The following is an 18,113-nucleotide window of genomic DNA, read 5'->3' as shown; positions in this document are numbered from 1 at the left end:
CGTGCCTTTAATCTGTTAGTCGTCGTTTCAAACGACTATGACGGGGTCTCGCCTAAACGTTATCCGTTATCTATATTGGGAAAGGTTTTCTGTTTCTAGGCCTTTCTAGGTCATTATATATTAGGTCTTAAAGAGTATAATATAAACTCCCTAAGCCTTTCCCTAACAATCATGTCTATCTGAAATTCGAATATGAAAATCTCTAATAATCCTCTCACAATATCAATAAAGCTCTCCTCCATTCTGCCTTATAGACATTATAGCTAACACATCGTCGTTAGTGAATCGTGTAAATCTGCATGTTACTTTCTTTATCGTTCTTTATTTGTCTTTTTCGCGCCTGTTACAACAATTATATAATCCCTCCGTTTTTTTAAGTCGTTTTAGGTTGTTAGCACAAAAAGTAACAAAGTATTGGAAAATCTTTTATTTATTAATAAAATTTTTGCACCCATCTAATGGCTGCTTGGATTAGAGCAAAAGGAACATACATCGGATGTACTACCCCAACTTTTTTGTTTTTTGAGCATATATGTATTTTTTTGACCTTATTACCTCAAACTTTATTTGTTTTTGAGCATATGTGTATTTTTTGAGCATAATAAAGTTTATAAGTTAGATTTTAATATTTTTTCCGTCAAAACTCAAATTTAACTAAACTTATATGTAATGTTTTTGAGTTTTATTGTAATTTTTTAGAGTTTAATGTTTAAGTGAATAAACTCAAAAACTTCATATTGAAACTCAGAAACTTTAAAATAAAACTCAAAAACTTTATTATAAGGTTCAGAAACTATAAAATTGAAGGTAGTACATGAGATGTATAATCCTCTTACTGCTTAGATTACCTCCTTTTCTAATTCTTTGTGCTTTGGAAAATAAAAAGAATATTTAATACATGGAAAAATGTAAAAGGAATTTATATTCACACCCCGTCTCTTGTGATTTCCTTCATTAATACAAAGGGTAACTTTGTCTATTATTGATCGATATTACAAATTTACAAGAGTCCTTTGCATCACCCCATAAAAATGACATCGTAGTATCGTACATTATTATTCTTGAAAACATAAATAAATGAATAAAATTCATGACTTGATATTAACATAATGTACGTAACAAGTAGTCGACTTGTCATCAATTATCATCGTCCATGTTACCTGAAACCACCATTTTCAATCAATTTGATTTTATTTAATCATAATCACATTCTTTATAAATCTGTCATTAAATTAATCTATACTAAATCAGATTAGTTGACTTATAATCACTATAAACTTACAAAAATTACTCAAAAGTTTTTGAACTAAACATGACTAACAATAACCTTTGTATAGTTCTTTCAGTTTTGTTGTTCTTTTTCATAAAACAAAATGCAGCTAAAAATGTAGTGTCCTTTGGTGCAAAACCGGACGGGCGAACCGACTCAACCCAGGCCTTTCAGAAGGCCTGGTCATGGGCTTGCAGTTCGTCAAGGCCCATGACAATTACAGTCCCACGAGGGAAGTTCGTGGTTCGTCCCACTCGTTTTACTGGTCCATGTAGGAGTCGAGTCACGATATCTATTAAGGGTACGATTGTGCCCCCACCCGACTTTCGGGTGGTGGCCCAGGCGGGTGAATGGATAATGTTTTATAAGGTAAATGGGCTTACTGTAAGTGGTGGTACATTTGATGGCATGGGTAAAGCATTTTGGTCTTGCCGGCAACGTAATGCATACTGTTACAATGGAGCACAACAGGTATGAGGTTTTAATTTTATTGTTACTTGAGGTTGGTTAGAGTTGTTGTATGAACACGGTGATCGATAATTGACATAGGAAAATGAGATAGCGTCACTTGGTGTTACTGAGTTTTATTCGGTACCGCACCCATAATGGCGCTCTAATGCTCTATTACATATACAAAGTTTGAACTCAGAGCATGAGTATCATCTCTCGTGACTTTATCAACTAAGCTAATTATTATCTGCCGATTAAACATATTTTTGTTGTGAATATATAATTGAGATTCTAAGTTTGATCGTAAAAAGAAACCTCGATTAATGTTACAAAATCGTACTTCGTATATGACGATTATAATATTATGAGACAAATTCGATTAATTGGATAGTTTAATAATGAGTAATTCTAAATACTTCCAAGAAAAAAAATAAGTGATGAAAAAATAGTATGTGATGGTTGCTTAGAGGCTTAAAGATTGTGTGAAATTTAGTAGATAAAAAGACTTTTAACTTATATCAAGTGCTTGGTAAACAATGTGATGCACCTCCAACATTTTGTATTGAGTAGATTGCAAATATAAAGCTAGTGAGTGATATTAACTAAGTTACGACCTTGTTTGATAATCAGCGGATTAATTTCACACAAGTAGATTACAAATGGGAAATTTGATTAAAAGGGTTGACAAACATATTTTAATTAGCAGAATTAGTTATTGTGCGTGTTTGGTAATTAACAGATTAAGATTAACAAATTGTCAATTACCTTTAATATTAAGTAAATTTTCCTATTTTACAATATGTCAATTATTATTATGCAAAACCGACTTAACGGTTTATATATAACGTGGAAATATGGGCAGTCAATATCAATCATGTGGTGCACCAACGTAGAATTGAGGGGGATAACACTAATTAATAGCCAGAGGGTGCACATCTCTGTTGGCAACAGCCAAAACATTGCCCTTAAGTCTCTAACGATAAGGGCACCCAGTGGAAGTCCCAACACTGATGGCATTCACCTTTCGCGCTCAACCGGTATCACGATATACAATTGCGTTATAAAAACCGGCGATGACTGCATTTCCATTGGAGATGGCACCCGGAATACCTGGATTCAACGTATTCATTGCGGCCCCGGCCATGGTATCAGGTATGTCGTTTTCTGCTTCTTTTTTTAGGAATTGAGAATTCATGTGAATTGACATTACTTAATTTCATAAAACGCTCATTTTTATAATTTATTGAAATTTCTAATTCACTGTCACTTTGGTCAACTTCAAGTTAACCTAATAAAAATTGAGACGAAATTCCCAACATATGAACTTTTTATCCACAATTATATTTAGTGAGATTAATATAAATATAGATCCAACGATTCGAACACATGACTTTTTATCAAATTACTAAACAAAAGTTCGGGTTCTTAAAAATAAATTACTATGATAATTCGAGTCCTTATCTTGTAGGGGTATTTACTCTTTTTTCTTATTGCAGCATTGGTAGTTTAGGAAACTATGCACAAGAAGACGGAGTAAGAAACATAACAGTGACGAATGTAGTATTCTTCAAGACGCAAAATGGGGTTCGAATCAAGACATGGGAAAGACCAAGCACCGGTTTCGTACGTAGTGTTACATTTCGCAATTTGGTCATGAAGGATGTCTATAATCCTATCATTATTGATCAAAAATATTGTCCTAATTTCCAATGCCCTCGCAATAATAAGGTAATTAATTTACTAATTTAAACACTATCAAGCTTTTATTCTTCTCATTTCAATAGGTTTATTTAGGTACAGATGTTAACTAGCTTAATTGGTAAAATTATAAGCGGTAATATTCATGACCTGAGTTCGAACCCTGTCATCATCAAACTTGTCCTTGTGACTCCTTTTACACCAAAAAAGAACATTTCAAATCATAGGTAGTAGTTAATAAGTAAAAGTTAGAGATGTTAATAAGTGTTTCAAATTTAAGCTCGAGATTTAATTAACCCTGTTCTATTACATACGTTATATATTGACATTTTTTATACGAGAAAGATTCATATTTTGTCAAAATTACAACGTCTATTATCTTTATCCAAAAACAATTTTGTAAAAATATATACTAGTATTTTATACTTTCTTTTAGAAATCCACTTAATTAAGACCGTCTTAACCTTAGGACAGTCATTTCCATGTTGTGTCCGTATATGATTGAGTAAGAGTCGATCGTCTATAATTGAGTAACACCCTAATTAATTATATTGTAAGTTTAAGATAATTTGCACAAAACTAGCTTTATACTTCTACCTTTTAGATTGCATGTTCATGTTATAATAAAAGCCAAATAAATTGTCAAGATGGACTAGTTAGGCCATGTGGCTCCTTCATAGCTTTTCAATTTTCACTAATGAAAATATAAAGATGTCAGCTAGCTTAACTGCTAAAGTTATAAGTGGACGTATTTATGATCTGTGTTCAGTAACGGACCCAGAATTTTAGATCAGCGGGGACGAAGTGGTAATACTATATGGCAATAATCTCGGAAAAAATCGAAAATTTTAACTAAAAATTTCGAAATTTTCAAATATCGGCGGGCGCCCCTGCCATCCCCCTGGCTCCACCATTGTCTGTGTTTAAATCCCGTTAGCTTAACATTGGTTGTCCATGTGGCTCCCCGCTCCCTTAGTCCCTTTACACACAAAAAAAAAGTTAAAACTAACGATATTATTTTGGTGTGTTACAGAATTCAGGGGTGAGGATAAATAATGTGAAGTACAGAAATATAAAAGGAACATCAGCATCAAAAGTGGCATTATCATTTGTGTGTAGTCCAAGTAATCCATGTCAAGGTTTGAAAGTACAAGATATTAATTTGACTTTTAAGCAAACTCCTGCATCAGTTTATTGCAGCAACGCCCATGGTACTCATCAAGGCACTGTTATTCCTCGAAGTTGTTTTTAATTTTCATTTATATATTTTACGTCAATTATTCGATCGACAAAGGTGTTTTTGTTTACGCGCTATCTGAATTTCGCCGTAACTTATGTTTCAAACACTATCAAAGTCACTAGATAAAACGGGTTTTATTAGGTAGTGTTTGGCAAAAGAAAAAGATCGGAGTTTAGGTAGTAAAACTCAAAATCAGACCGATGTTGTATTGTTGTGTAGTTTATGTAAAAACAAAAGGTCCTTTAGGTGATGGACAACTATGGGGCTTTTATGTTATTTGTGTTAAAAGTCCCTAATGATTGTATAACACTTAAGGAAATTGAAGGAACAAAATTCAAAGAAATTAAATGTATGGAAAAGTATTATTGTGTACTGGTATTGATGTATATGAACTACAAATATCTCCATACAAGTTTTTGTGTACTATTTACATAGTTCTAAAGTTGGATCCATTTCATAATATGAAGTGTAAGTCGGAAAATTGAAAACCCATCGTCATTTTGGAGAATTAAATCGTCATATCATTTCATATCAAAGTAAAGTTAATTACAGAATCGTCATATCATTTCATTTCAATGTAAAGTTGATTAAGAAGCTAAGATCATCATAAATTTGGAGTATTCCATTGACTGAAATCCTTCAGAAAAGTCCACAATTTAATTTTGGCCAGAGCCCATCACACAGGTTTATCAATGGCTTTCAACACTTTTTCAATTTTTAATAAGGTCTTGCTTTTTCAGATGCGGATTAGTCCAATGACTTGATTAGGTTACAACACATCTAACCCATATAGTCCGAACGATCTCGACGTCTCGTCTCTATAATTGAGCTTCCGAAACCACTATTCTCTAAGAGGTTTTTATTTTAATTTATTTTGGAAATAATGCTAAAAAAATGTCATTTTCATTCAAAATTAGTTATACTTGCTATTTTGTTTTCACATAAAATTTGAAAAAAAAAGTCTAACAAAAAGGTGAAACAGAACCAAAAAAAATTATTATTATTGTATGTACGCGTGGTGGCCTACACATTTTGACCCTCTAGAATTTATATTTCTGCATCTTATTGTAACAAGTACAAATCCTAAAATCAATTGGCTATAAAAAAAGTAGAGTCCCGTGGTTATAAACTAGTCCAATCTCTTTTTCTCAAACAATGTGAGACACTCACATGTGGGTGGTTTATATTCTATTTCCTTAGAACAACTTAACCATGGCTAAGGGTTCGCGACACCGTCTCTTAACCCATCAAAGAATATTTATAACAACCCAACTCCTTAAGCCCAAAAGTACAAAAATCTTGTTACTAAATGGTGGGTGAAATCCCTTATAAACATATCACAAGACCCTTAATTTCCCGATATGGGACAACTATATTCTCAATAACTTTGGGGTGTTACAGTATTAGTAGACAATCCTTACTTGCACTTCACCTTTAACTCTTTTAAATTTACAGTTTTGCCCTGAGGGAGGGTAAAAGTAAGCATCACACAAATAATTGATTTCGTTTCAAATTAGTTGGTTTCGGTCATTTCGAGCCATAGCAGATTAGCATGTCATTTTCGGTTGGTCATTTTAGATATTTTTAGGTTGAATTTTTCTCGTGTTTCACGTCAATCTCAAATTATACTTTTCAAGTCGAGGTTCAATCAGTTTATCCGATCTATTCACAAGACTACTAATTTACCAAAGAAGTATTTTGTAATTTTGGAGGGTAAATACGAACATGTTAAAGTAAACTTTAGTACCTTGCTAAAAATAGAGCGCATTATAACGGAATCCAATTAAAAACAGCAAAGAAAAAAAACATGTGCAGACAAGTAGCCAACAGTAGTAGCCTCCAAAACTGATGTCACCTCTTCTTCCAATCACTGATTATTTTCCCCCAAAATTCATCATTTCTGCATAATTCATCATGTTCTTCACCCTTTTTTTCCCAATTTAATCGATTGTGTTTCTTCAAAACCTCAAATTTTCAGGTCCAAATAGCAGCAGGTATGAACTGTTGAACTGGTTTTTCTTTTTAGTTTGACTGGTATTTTGTGGTTCATATTGCTTAATTTATTATTTGATTATCTGATAGTTATCAATAATTTAATAGTTTTGACTAGAATTTATTAAAGTTGTAATCTTTAGAGAATTTTGTATGTGGGTTTTGCCAAATTTTAGGTTTTTGTTATTGTCATGATTAGTGCAAGTGTTTAGGGTGTTGATTTCTGAATTGGGTAGTTTTCAAATTTGAAAAAGATGAGAAATTTGATCTTAAATTGGGTATTTTTAAAGCTGATATAAAGTTGGAATTCAGGAATTGGGTTGTTTTCAGATTGGATAAACAAGATTTGAGTTTGATCATGGAAGAGAAAGTGGGAATCAATGGAGGGAAAACAATGGAAAAACAATCGAGTTTTCGAAAGGTTATAGAGAAGCAAGTTAGTTTCCGAAATGGGGTGGATAAGATTGAGAGTTCTAGCAAAACAATGGAAAAACTTGGGAGTTTTCGAGGTGGGGTACGAGGGTTATTAGACAAACAGAAGAATTTGCATTTGGTAATGGAGAGGCAATTTAGCATAGGTGGTAGTGAGAGGAGAAGAAGTAGGGAATCCCCGGGGAAGCGGGGTGATACACCCCTACATTTGTTTGCTAGAGCTGGTCATCTGAGCAAAATCAAGGATATTCTTCAGAATTGTGATAGCGGTGCTTGTAGGAATTTGCTTTGTATGCAAAATCAGGAAGGGGAAACTCCTTTGTTTGTTGCTGCTGAGAATGGGCATGCTTTGGTAGTAGCCGAGTTCTTGACTTATTTGGACTTGGACACGGCGTCAATTAAGGCAAGAAGTGGCATTGATACTTTTCACATTGCTGCAAGACAAGGTCATGTTGGTAAGAAATACTATCTTGGCATTTCTTCTTATGATTGTATAGTTGTATTAGTTTCAGTTTTCCGATCGGCCTGAAGACTCACTATTTTTCGGCTTTGGAATGTGATGGAATAATGGCTCGCTAAAATCTCTAGCTTTTTGTATTGTGAAGTACGAGTAGTAAATATCGATGCATTTCAGGATGCACTTTCCATTGTGGGTTATCCAGAAAGAATTTTTCTTGTTTTTAAACACGGCGATAAGAGTAATTTTATTGAAGGAACTATTGAGGTATTGGGGCAAACAGAAAACTTTAATTCACAAAATTTAAGCTGCAAAACATTTTTGTTTGTAGGAAGGCTAAGGTTGCTGATACCCGCTTGTTGGTTCTTTTAGCTGTAGTTGTAAATTTTAGAACTAAAGCTGGTGTGACTGCTTTCATTGGCTAGCTTTGCGTCACTGCAGTGTATACAGTTAGTTTTCTCTGGGTTAAAGTATTGCATTTTTATTTATAATGCAGAGGTGCTGAAGGAACTTCTCCGCACTTTCCCTAACTTGGCAATGACTACTGATCCATCTAACACAACTGCGCTTCATACTGCTGCTACTCAAGGCAACATTGACGTTGTTAATCTCCTCCTAGAAACTGACTCAAACCTTGCTAAGATAGCCAGAAATAATGGTAAGACCGCCCTTCATTCTGCGGCAAGAATGGGACATTTAGAAGTTGTTAAGGCCTTATTACAAAAGGATCCAAGTATCGGCTTTAGAACTGATAGAAAGGGTCAAGTTGCACTGCACATGGCCGTTAAAGGCCAAAATCAAGACATCGTTATTGAACTGCTTAAACCTGATCCGTCAATTTTGAGTCTGGAAGATAACAAGGGAAATACAGCATTGCATATCGCAGCAAAGAAGAGCCGTACTCAGGTCATATTCTCATTTTTTTATACGACACACTCTATTTCCTAATTCAATCATGAGATTACAACCATGACCATGTGCACATAGCACGCTTATATACTCGGGTTCTTTTGGTGCGCCACAATGACCTGATGCTGACCAGGTTTGAACTCCAATCATAAGTATCATCTCTTAATAAATGTGAGCAGCTAATTTCTTTGAATTCACTTAAACAGTAGATAGTTGCAATGAAATGCAATATGGTTCTGTTAATGTCCACTTTCACATCTTCCTTCGGGTTGCAAGTCTTGCAACGCCTCTTGTCCAACTTTCCCGATGTCTTCCTAGTGCCCTTTCTAGAAAGTTGTTCGGTAAAACTGATTTCCTTTCTAAAACCTGCAGATTGCCAGATGCCTTCTGTCTATAGAGGGCATAAACTGCAATGCCATCAATAAAGCAGGTGAGACTGCCTTTGATATTTCTGAGAAAATCGGACCTCCAGAGCTTGCTGCTTTATTAAAAGAGGCTGGAGCCCTCAGTTCCAAAGAACTTGGAAAGCCTCCCAGCACCGAAAAACAACTTAAGCAGAGTGTTAGCGATATCAAACATAACATCAAAAGCCAGCTGCAGCAAACACATCAAACCGACGTGAGAGTTCAAAGGATTGCAAAGAAAGTCAAGAAGCTCCATAAAAATGGCCTGAACAATGCGATTAATTCGGCTACAGTTGTTGCCGTTCTAATAGCCACTGTTGCTTTCGCAGCTATTTTCCAAGTGCCTGGCCAATATGTGGATCAAGCACAAAAAGGCGCTACTCTTGGGCAAGCCGAAATCGCAAATTCGGCTGCATTTATCATTTTTTTTGTGTTTGACAGTGTATCGTTATTCATCTCCCTAGCCGTGGTGGTAGTTCAGACATCTGTAGTTGTGATAGAGCAGAAAGCAAAAAAGCAGCTCATGTTTGTCATAAACAAACTCATGTGGATGGCTTGCCTTTGTATCTCAGTTGCCTTCATCGCTCTTTCGTACGTGGTGGTGGGTCGACAAGGAAGGTGGTTAGCCATTTGGGCAACGGTCATTGGGGCCGTGATAATGATCCCGACTATCGGTTCAATGTGCTATTGTGTGGTTAGGCATCGGTTGGAAGACTCGAAATCAAGAAGAATAAAAAGATCTGAGAGCAAGTCCCTCTCCCATTCTATGTCAGTTGTTGATGTATCGGATCCGGAGTACATAAGCACTGAATATAAGAGGATGTATGTACTTTGATGACTCAACATAAGTTGAAAAAAAGGGAATTTAAGATCCTGCATCTGCTGTTATTGTATAATATACATATTGTATTTTTATGGGTGCCTGGCACTCCCTGTAACTCTGTAAGCCTGGAAAGGACCATTTCTCGGGTTTTATGTAAAAAGCTGGTTTGTCTTATGTAGAGCTCTGATCTATAACAGTTGCCTGGCATGAATAATTAATTAGTCAGGTTAACAGCTGATCAGTATTTTAGAATGTAATATACTGTAATTGGTAATGCAAGTGAACCACCTTGCAGTCATCCTTTTTTGAAGAATTTTCGCTGTCAGTAGTTAACGCTTGCAACATTTCAGTGTCTTGCATTCTTGCTCATAGGAAACGAGGTGGGTTGCTTATCCTACCTCGCTCTAACCACCGATTTGGTTCCTGCAATCCTTGTGCGGCTTTACTGCAGCTGATCTCAGGAAGTAAGGCCTCTCCCTTTATAAGAAGCTTAATCAACATTAAAAGTTGTTCGCACATAATTTTCAAATTGAAAGTTACATCGGGAATGTACAGGCTCTTCACCATTTCAATGAAAAATTCAGCAACCAAATTCAAGAGAATGCGTGCACCGAACATAACTATTAGCTGTAGCATGCAAACTTAATGTCGATTACGTCAGAATCAAGACATGCAGATTTCGGAAATTTTTCATCCGTCTGTTTCTACTCTCATATAGACTTAAAACAGTTGGATCCTCATCTCTCATACATACTCTGGGAGAAAAAAGAATTTGAATGAATATGTCAAGCTAGTCACCCTATAGGCTAGAAACTAATACAAGAGGAAGAGTTAATCAGCTCCTTCATGTATTTACAGAGTTACAGACTGATGTTATGATTACACTGTGTATTAACTCAACGGCGAAAGGAAGACTCTCGACAGTTCCAATTTGTAACACCATCAATAATAAGCAGGTGTTATTTGCGATGAACAGAATCAGAGTTGTAATGACTGTCTGACCGGTGCTGACTTCCATGATTTGGCTTCCTGGATATACTTGTTCTTGACTCGGTATGAAGCTTCTTCGATGAGTAACAATGACGGACATGCACTTGAAGTTTTCGAGTCTCCATCGACTGAGTCCCAAGAACTTGAACTCCTAATATCACAGCCTTGTCCCTGGTGTCTTCGGACCACCAGTTTTGGGGAACGCCTTCCACTAGATCTCCCAGTGTATGGGATTCTGTATGCCGCACCATTACTTCTATGCTCTTTTCCGGATTGATTATCCCACAGGCTGGCGTCACCTGCATCAAATGTGCAAGTACATTTTATAGCCCTCTTTGTGAAGCGCCCGTCAATCAATGTAACTCTAGATGCAATGTTCATTAATTGTTCATCCGAATTCCAAACTCAGATTTTCTGTGTTTTGGAACTGGGTAAGATTGCGTGTACATCCGACCCTCCTTACATTGACATAGATGAGGGTAGAGCTGGCAAAACCGTCACACCCGACAGATCTATCCCAAGCCACTTAAAACCTGACCTGATAGAACCTAAACAATTATTGAACGAACCCATCTGGAACAGACCCAAGATAAACTGATAACCAGGTACAACCTTGTTTCTCCCATCCAGACAAGAATGGAAACCGACCCGATGGGACTTACCAATGACCCATGTTGATTGATGACAGGATAAAAAAAATTAGCTTAAAAGTTACCTACATGAGGTCCATTCTACATTTAACTAAATAATTAAAACTTAAAAACATGATACCCCTAATATAAATTTATCCACTCTGCTGTTGGCATTCCTTTGTAGATTTGCGGGGACTTTAAAATAAGCAGATAAATGGCTGATATGATATCAGTTGACCCAACAATGACCCAAATCGAACCCGACTAGGCCAAACAAACCAAAACCCGGTGTGGGTATGTGACCCAATTAGCTTTGACCTTGAAACCAACCTGACTCACCCGATCGCCACATCTAGACAGGAGCCTTACGGGCAACACGAAAAATCTCATGTAAATGACTGAAACTCTACGACTAAAAGAACATTGGTAGAGCCGGAAGTAATACCTCAAGCCAGGTAGGAAAGCCGAAGGAAGCTTTATGTCGAATTTCAGATGCTTTCCCATCATCATAGACAGGATACTGACCTTCACATATAATACGAAATGCTGCTTTGTCACTATTGCTCTTGTTACTGATATGGAGACTGCAGGTCTCCTGGTTTTGGAGAACTATACTATCTGAGCTAATTGATATTTCTGGTACCTCAGAGAATCCCTTGAGCAAATTTTTCACTTCTTTGCTACTGTTCATAATGTCTCCGAACTCTTCCCTCCTAACTGATCTATCTACTCGAGCTAAATCAACACTGAATTTACACCGCACAGGTTTGTGGTCACTGTCTGTAACATCCAAGCAAGCTTCATACCTGTTAAAATGATAAAGACTGTTATGAAACAGGTATAACTTCATTCTGTTTTAATTAAAGAACAGTCTTTTAACACACATTTGGATTGAGCTGAGAACAGGGCAGTTTAAACTGCACTCAGACATTGGGTCTGATCGACAATCACGATATATAACCCTGTCACACCAAGCTGGAATTCGCTTCTTTTCTCCTGAGTCATAGCCTGCAAAAGATATAGAATGCAGCTGCGAGTAAGGTTCAGAATTTTGGAATCAATCACGCTGAAGATGACTTTACTAGGTTAAATTTCTGAGGGTCAAATACAACTACTTCCCTTCAGCAAATATAATTTCAGGTAATTGCATTCAGAAAAAAATCTGAGGGGTAACTATCTCCGGCTCACTTCAAAGGTAGGTAAAACACTAGAATCTCATACAAAACTAAGATAATTTTTTCCACCTTACACAGGTAAGAAAGGCATGGAATAAAATGTGGCGGGTTCAAAAGAAAACTGGATATATGACCTATTATGATTTATGAGAAATGAAATGTATCGAGTAGCCTTTTGTTTCAGAAAGCAAGTGGAGAAACAGACAGAAGAATGAAATTACCTCCTAAACCTTTTGCATGTTTTTCAAATTTATATGTAGGAGGAAACTTAATGACAGCCTCACGCATTCCTTGGAAAACTTTACCGGATCTCATTTCCGCTCTTAGCTGATCTTTTTCTCTAAGCCAGTCGAAACTTCGTTGGGAAACAAGATCTCTTGCTTCGTCATAAGATATTCCAAAGAGACGATAATTAAAATCACCCAAAAATACAACCATGTCTGATTCAGATAAATCAGTTCTTCTCTGATCAGATAGATCAGTTCTTCTCTGATCAGATTGATCAGTTCTTCTCTGATCAGATTGATCAGTTCTTCTCTGATCAGATAGATCAGCTCTTCCCTGCTCAGAGTTCGCACTAGCAACCTACAAGATTGGCAGTGACAGGCTTTGTCTCATTTAGATATAAAGGAAATAAGTAATGGTTTTTATGTTTTAAGATAAACTAATTATCAAAATGGGCTTATCAAAATAGGCAGGGGAACGCGAGAAAATTAAATACCAGAAATGGGTTCACACTTCAAATAATTTTGGTTTTTTTATCCAAATTGAAAAGTATATTCCTTGATTTGCTCATAGACGATGCTGCAGAAACAAACATTTTAGCTAAAAGTAGGGAGAACAATTTGTGTGCTCCACCGCTATATTAAGCTATTTATGAAAAAAGTCGGTCTAGACCGACAAAAATTAATCAGAGCTACATGGATTGATGGATGAACGGCATGAACCCATTTTCGATAATATGTTTATTTTAAAGCATTTAAAAAATATGTTCGAAAATAAGGACCTAGTAAGAGCAGATCAAATCACATACATTTGCACGAAGGACTTGGGAGGCAGAAGCTGATCCAGCTGCAAGAGATAGGAGCAATGGGAAGCCAGAAGAATAAAGCAGCCAAAATAAATATACGCACAAGGCAAGAGAGCAATACAGAAGCAGACATCGCATACCAGCAGCGACATTCAGCAAGTGAGATTGCCTAGAAAAGACCATTGTCCGGTATATGTGATTAAAATCTGCATTTCTTCGATTAACTGCCTCCAAATGTGCAGCTAAATGACAGTTCACAAAACAAATGATTCTATCATGGACTCTCAGTCTTAAGCCTACACCTCCCTGCAGAATTAGTTTTAGCAATTCATCAGATCAACACTTCAACAGTGTGAAATAGACCTTCTAGATTCAGTATTTTGTTAATTTGGAAAACAAGATTTTAAATGGCAAGTTCGCAACTATTAAATTAGTTGCTTAAGCATTAATTTCTCATCAACGTAGTTGGAACTTGGAAGTATACACGAGTCTAGGGGCAGAGGCTAATCTAGTTGGCCACACAGATAGTGTTGTACGGGATTTGCAGAGTTGGGACTCGGGTTAGCACCTACAAGAAAAGTCAAAAGTTATCCCAACAAGGGTATGTGTGTCCAACGGAGGTACTTTAGCAAATTTCGGGTAAGGACTAAGGATCCACCCTATCTGTGACCGTTAAGATTACGTTCTATACAAGCTAGCCTTATCTTTCCAAGTTCCCTTCACCACAACTCCTTAGCTTCCCTAGTTTCCTTCAACACCATCATTTTCTTTTTTGTTTTTAGCGCACTTAGCCAGCAAATATTATGTTTCATACAAGCTACCCTTAAGTGGTTCAAATGAACGGTAGTATTTGGTAAAAAGCAACAATGAGATGTGTTGAAACCTTGTTACCGATTGTTCGGCCGAGACCACAAGCAACGGCTGCAACATCAAGATCTCCAACGTGCATTCTCAAATTTTTTCTTACCCTGCAACAAAGCGAAAATGGAGATCATTATAACGCAATGGTTCAAGAAGGTCAAATCAAATTGGGGAGGACATGAGATTACCAGATTGCTATAAGCAAGCCTGCGAGCTGTCGTGAACCTACACGTTCGAAAATTGGACCTTCCTCTAAAACCTTGCCAATAGCATCTTGCCAAATTTGCCCAATGGCACTACCTTCTAGTCCTACCTGTACATACAAGACCGTTAAGAATGAATTTGAAGATGCATCTAGCTAATCTCCAAAATATAGTTCCGACCAAAAGCTTCTGTAAATCAGAACTCAGAATAAAAAGAAAGCATTAACAGCAATGTGGACAAGCGACAGGGAATGAAACAATCTTACAGTCTCTTTGGCTGCTGACATTGCAAGGAAACCAGCTCCCATCTCCACTTCTTGCAATCCAACCACAACAATATCAACATCTGATACTGCAGATCCGAGCCATGTTTTAAGTCCTTCTGGATTAGGTTTTCCTTGACCTACATTCCAAGTCCCTACTAAAATCTTCACACTTTCATTTCTGGTATACAACAATTCTTTAGCCGACAACCCTGCTCGTATTATATTGTCAATTGGACCAGGAGACGAGAGGCGCCATCCACGAATACCTCCATGAATAGCCATGCTAAATACATAACCTCCACCGATCGCCATCTTTATGACTGGACTACTATGAGCTACCCATCCCGAAATAACATTCCCATTAAGGTCCAATAATTGCACTACACCACTAGCATATCCGACCCATAATCGTGAACCATGGGTGCAAAAGCACAGAACCGCAGTAGGATGATGGTGAAACTCTTGCCCGCGATTTCCATTTGAATCCCATTGCACAAGTAAGCCATTTGAGCATCCACTCCACACTGTTCCATCTGGAGTTAATACCATTGCCTCCGTTTTCTTGCTATCCTCATTAAAGGCTCCTCCCCTTGAAGCTGCTCGGCGTACAGCATCTGCTGCACCTATTAGAGCATTGCGTGATCTCTGCAGAAACCCATGAGATTTTTCTTTCTTTGAACTAGAGACAAATTTTACTTTCATCTCATCCGGCTCTGCTTGATGCTGATCCTGTGGTACTGGCATCTCAGCACGAGTTTCAATGTGGCCATCAATATTAAATACTTTTATGAGTTCCTTGGAACGAGCATCCCTGCAGAAAATAACCATCATTCTAAGTAAGAACATGTCAGGACAATTTGATAAGTTCTAAATCTTGGCACAGACTATATGGATGGGATTTAAACCAAAGCTGATAGGGTGCCACACTGCCACCGGCTGGTAACGAGTTTCAAATTTTCAGTACTGCGCATATCTAATATCATACTCTTTGTTAATTCCTCAAAAAAATTCTGAGTTTAATAAATAAGGCAATCAAGAAATTCAGCATCATGCTAAGTAAGGAGGGCCGGGGAGAAATGTACCACAATGAGAACGAGTGGGAAGCCGCACACCACACCCTGGCTCTTGCATGATCAGATAGTATGATCTTAACATCTGAAGAAGATAAGTTGCAGACACCGTTTACAGTAACCTGGCTCCTCAAGTCAATGTTGGCTCTTTCCACTAAGAGTGACGCCATGTGCTTTTCCTCCACGGATAGTGATTTCTCTATTGCCTCCCATGGCCATATCTTGATCACACCACCTTCTCCGCCAGACCATATGTCACCTATAATAAATCAGCAAAACCAAGGTCAAAATGCTCATATAATGTCGCGTATGTAATGAAAAGAACAACTTGTTCAGACACTTCAATAATCATTTACCGAACAAAAATAGCAGTAAATAACAATGAGAAACCAGTCATCAAGTATCTAAATAAACTTGGAAACAAAAGCTGACCACTTCCAATCAGGTTCTTTTACATTTATTTCATTAACAGCCCATAGTCCCATACTGTACTTATCACCCAGCCATTCTTCATCATCAAAATCCGAAACTTGAAAAACACAAGCCCAACTGGGTTTTCTAGTGATTAAAACGCGGAATAACTTTAATGTTATGCCATTCAAGTCAGCCTATCACCCTAGAAGATAATCCAATATGCGTAATTTGCAGGCTATTACCATGAACTGGATCCTTATCCATACAAAATATCAGAAAATCGACCAAAATAGATTTATGAGCATATAAACGAGTTGATTTTACAAAATTACAAAGACGAGAAAACCTAATCAATTTCAGATTTTCATCAAAATTCCGAATTTCAGCTAAACATTATAATAAACCATAACAAAATCAAATACTCCTACATTCTAATTTCTACCATAAATAACAGAAATGTACCATAACAAGAAATCGCCAAAGAAAGAACAGGCCCCTTATGAGCAACCCAAGCAAGACAATCTCGAAACGCCGCCGTATTATCCTCATCCGTACACTGATCCATCTTCCAACACCTAATCCTCCCATCCTTATGACCAGTCCACACCAACCTATTCCCATGGTCAACCACCAAACAACAAGTCGGCGACGTATTAGCCGACTCATAAAACGGTGCCGTATCCTCATCCCCTCTCCTAACCCGACCCGAATAACCCGACCCAGGCTTATACGCATCCTTAAACATCCAAAACCTCACCCCATTCTCCTGCCCGGCCCACAACTGAGTATCCGTACACCCGATCGTTCTCAGAAACTTCCCGACCTGAGTCTCCCGGAGCGGGTGAGGCCGGAGCTCCAACGCCGGCGGCCGGGTCGGGTGAACCGCGGCCCGGGTCGGAGGTTTGAACATCCCGGTTCCGCCACTCGCGGTGAATTCCGGCATTGCGAGGGGGTCGTGATCCCCGGAGGCGAGGATTGGGAGGGAGATGGAGTGATCATAGCGGAGGTTAGGAAGGTCGGCATCGTTGAGGCTGTGGTTACGTTGACGGTTGTGAGCGGTGGCGGTGACGGTGTCGTGACGGAGAGAGTAGGCTTTACGGGTGGGAGGTTGGTGAGAGGTGGGGGAAGGGAGGGTGTCTCTGTTTTCGTCGTCGTAGTCGTCTCCCATTGGAGTTGGGGTTGGAGTCGGGTTTTGTTTATTATTATAAGACGGTTTTACAGGAGAATTAGTCGAATTTTGGATTTGGGGGAATTGTGTGAGTTGACAAAGGGAGGAAGGGAAAAAAAGGAAGGGGGAAAAGGAGTGGAGAAGCGGGAAGGGAGGGGTTGTTAAGAATGTTAACGGACTTGATTATTTTTTGTGTTGTCAACTATCTAGACGAAACAATGACAAGGAATCAAGAGAATGATTGTTGTGTGAAGATGACGATATTCATTCTATTTTTCTTCCGTTTTGTTCCGTGGATAAAAAAGGGAATATAAATATAAATATTAAATTATATCGTAATGATAATTACGGTTTTTTTCGTGTTAAATTATTTATTTATCTTTTTTTGTGAGTAGTGATTTAATTAAAGGTAAATAAATGATTGACACGGAGAAATACCGCTCGATTTTACTATGAAGTCAGAGGAAAAAAAGACGGGGTGCGTAAAATTTTCTAACAATAAATATATCGAGATATTGTTTAGTTGGAAAAAAATGTATGGTGATATAATATTAAATTAAAATTGTTCAATACAAGTATTGAATCAATGACCTTTAACTAAGAAATAGCATGGATATTTAGAAATAACA

The 18,113-nt window shown here is 37.5% G+C and overlaps 3 protein-coding genes across 5 annotated transcripts; 2 read left to right on the top strand and 1 right to left on the bottom strand.

The window, feature by feature from the left end:
- Nucleotides 1-1,309: 1,309 nt before the first annotated feature.
- On the top strand, nt 1,310-5,066 carry LOC141609284 (polygalacturonase-like). The gene is made up of 4 exons (XM_074428393.1): nt 1,310-1,741; nt 2,583-2,872; nt 3,217-3,448; nt 4,452-5,066. Exons 1-4 carry the CDS (start codon nt 1,313-1,315, stop codon nt 4,668-4,670), a joined length of 1,170 nt encoding a protein of 389 aa, XP_074284494.1. The 5' UTR covers nt 1,310-1,312; the 3' UTR covers nt 4,671-5,066.
- Nucleotides 5,067-6,403: 1,337 nt separating this feature from the next.
- On the top strand, nt 6,404-10,017 carry LOC141606171 (ankyrin repeat-containing protein At5g02620). Of its 2 annotated transcripts, none has more exons than XM_074425202.1 (4): nt 6,404-6,652; nt 6,981-7,537; nt 8,036-8,445; nt 8,821-10,017. In XM_074425202.1, exons 2-4 carry the CDS (start codon nt 7,009-7,011, stop codon nt 9,685-9,687), a joined length of 1,806 nt encoding a protein of 601 aa, XP_074281303.1. In that variant the 5' UTR covers nt 6,404-6,652; nt 6,981-7,008; the 3' UTR covers nt 9,688-10,017. The 2 variants fall into 2 exon arrangements, with proteins under 2 accessions (XP_074281303.1, XP_074281302.1); XM_074425201.1 differs by having other exon boundaries at nt 6,963-7,537.
- Nucleotides 10,018-10,352: 335 nt separating this feature from the next.
- LOC141606170 (type I inositol polyphosphate 5-phosphatase 12-like) lies at nt 10,353-17,782 on the bottom strand. Of its 2 annotated transcripts, XM_074425200.1 has the most exons (11): nt 16,779-17,782; nt 15,915-16,161; nt 14,833-15,643; nt 14,552-14,676; nt 14,386-14,470; nt 13,643-13,808; nt 13,506-13,543; nt 12,694-13,057; nt 12,182-12,305; nt 11,743-12,103; nt 10,353-10,964 (listed from the first exon to the last, which is right to left on the bottom strand). In XM_074425200.1, the coding sequence occupies exons 1-11, from the start codon at nt 17,482-17,484 to the stop codon at nt 10,635-10,637; spliced, it is 3,357 nt and encodes a 1,118-aa protein (XP_074281301.1). In that variant the 5' UTR covers nt 17,485-17,782; the 3' UTR covers nt 10,353-10,634. The 2 variants fall into 2 exon arrangements, with proteins under 2 accessions (XP_074281301.1, XP_074281300.1); XM_074425199.1 differs by having other exon boundaries at nt 13,506-13,808; nt 16,779-17,732.
- Between the last annotated feature and the right edge of the window lie 331 nt (nt 17,783-18,113).

This window comes from Silene latifolia, chromosome 10, assembly GCF_048544455.1.
Source record: "Silene latifolia isolate original U9 population chromosome 10, ASM4854445v1, whole genome shotgun sequence".
Lineage (NCBI taxonomy): Eukaryota > Viridiplantae > Streptophyta > Magnoliopsida > Caryophyllales > Caryophyllaceae > Silene > Silene latifolia.
The sequence above is the reverse complement of the archived record's forward strand: the minus strand, read 5'-3'. Positions and strand labels throughout refer to the sequence as shown.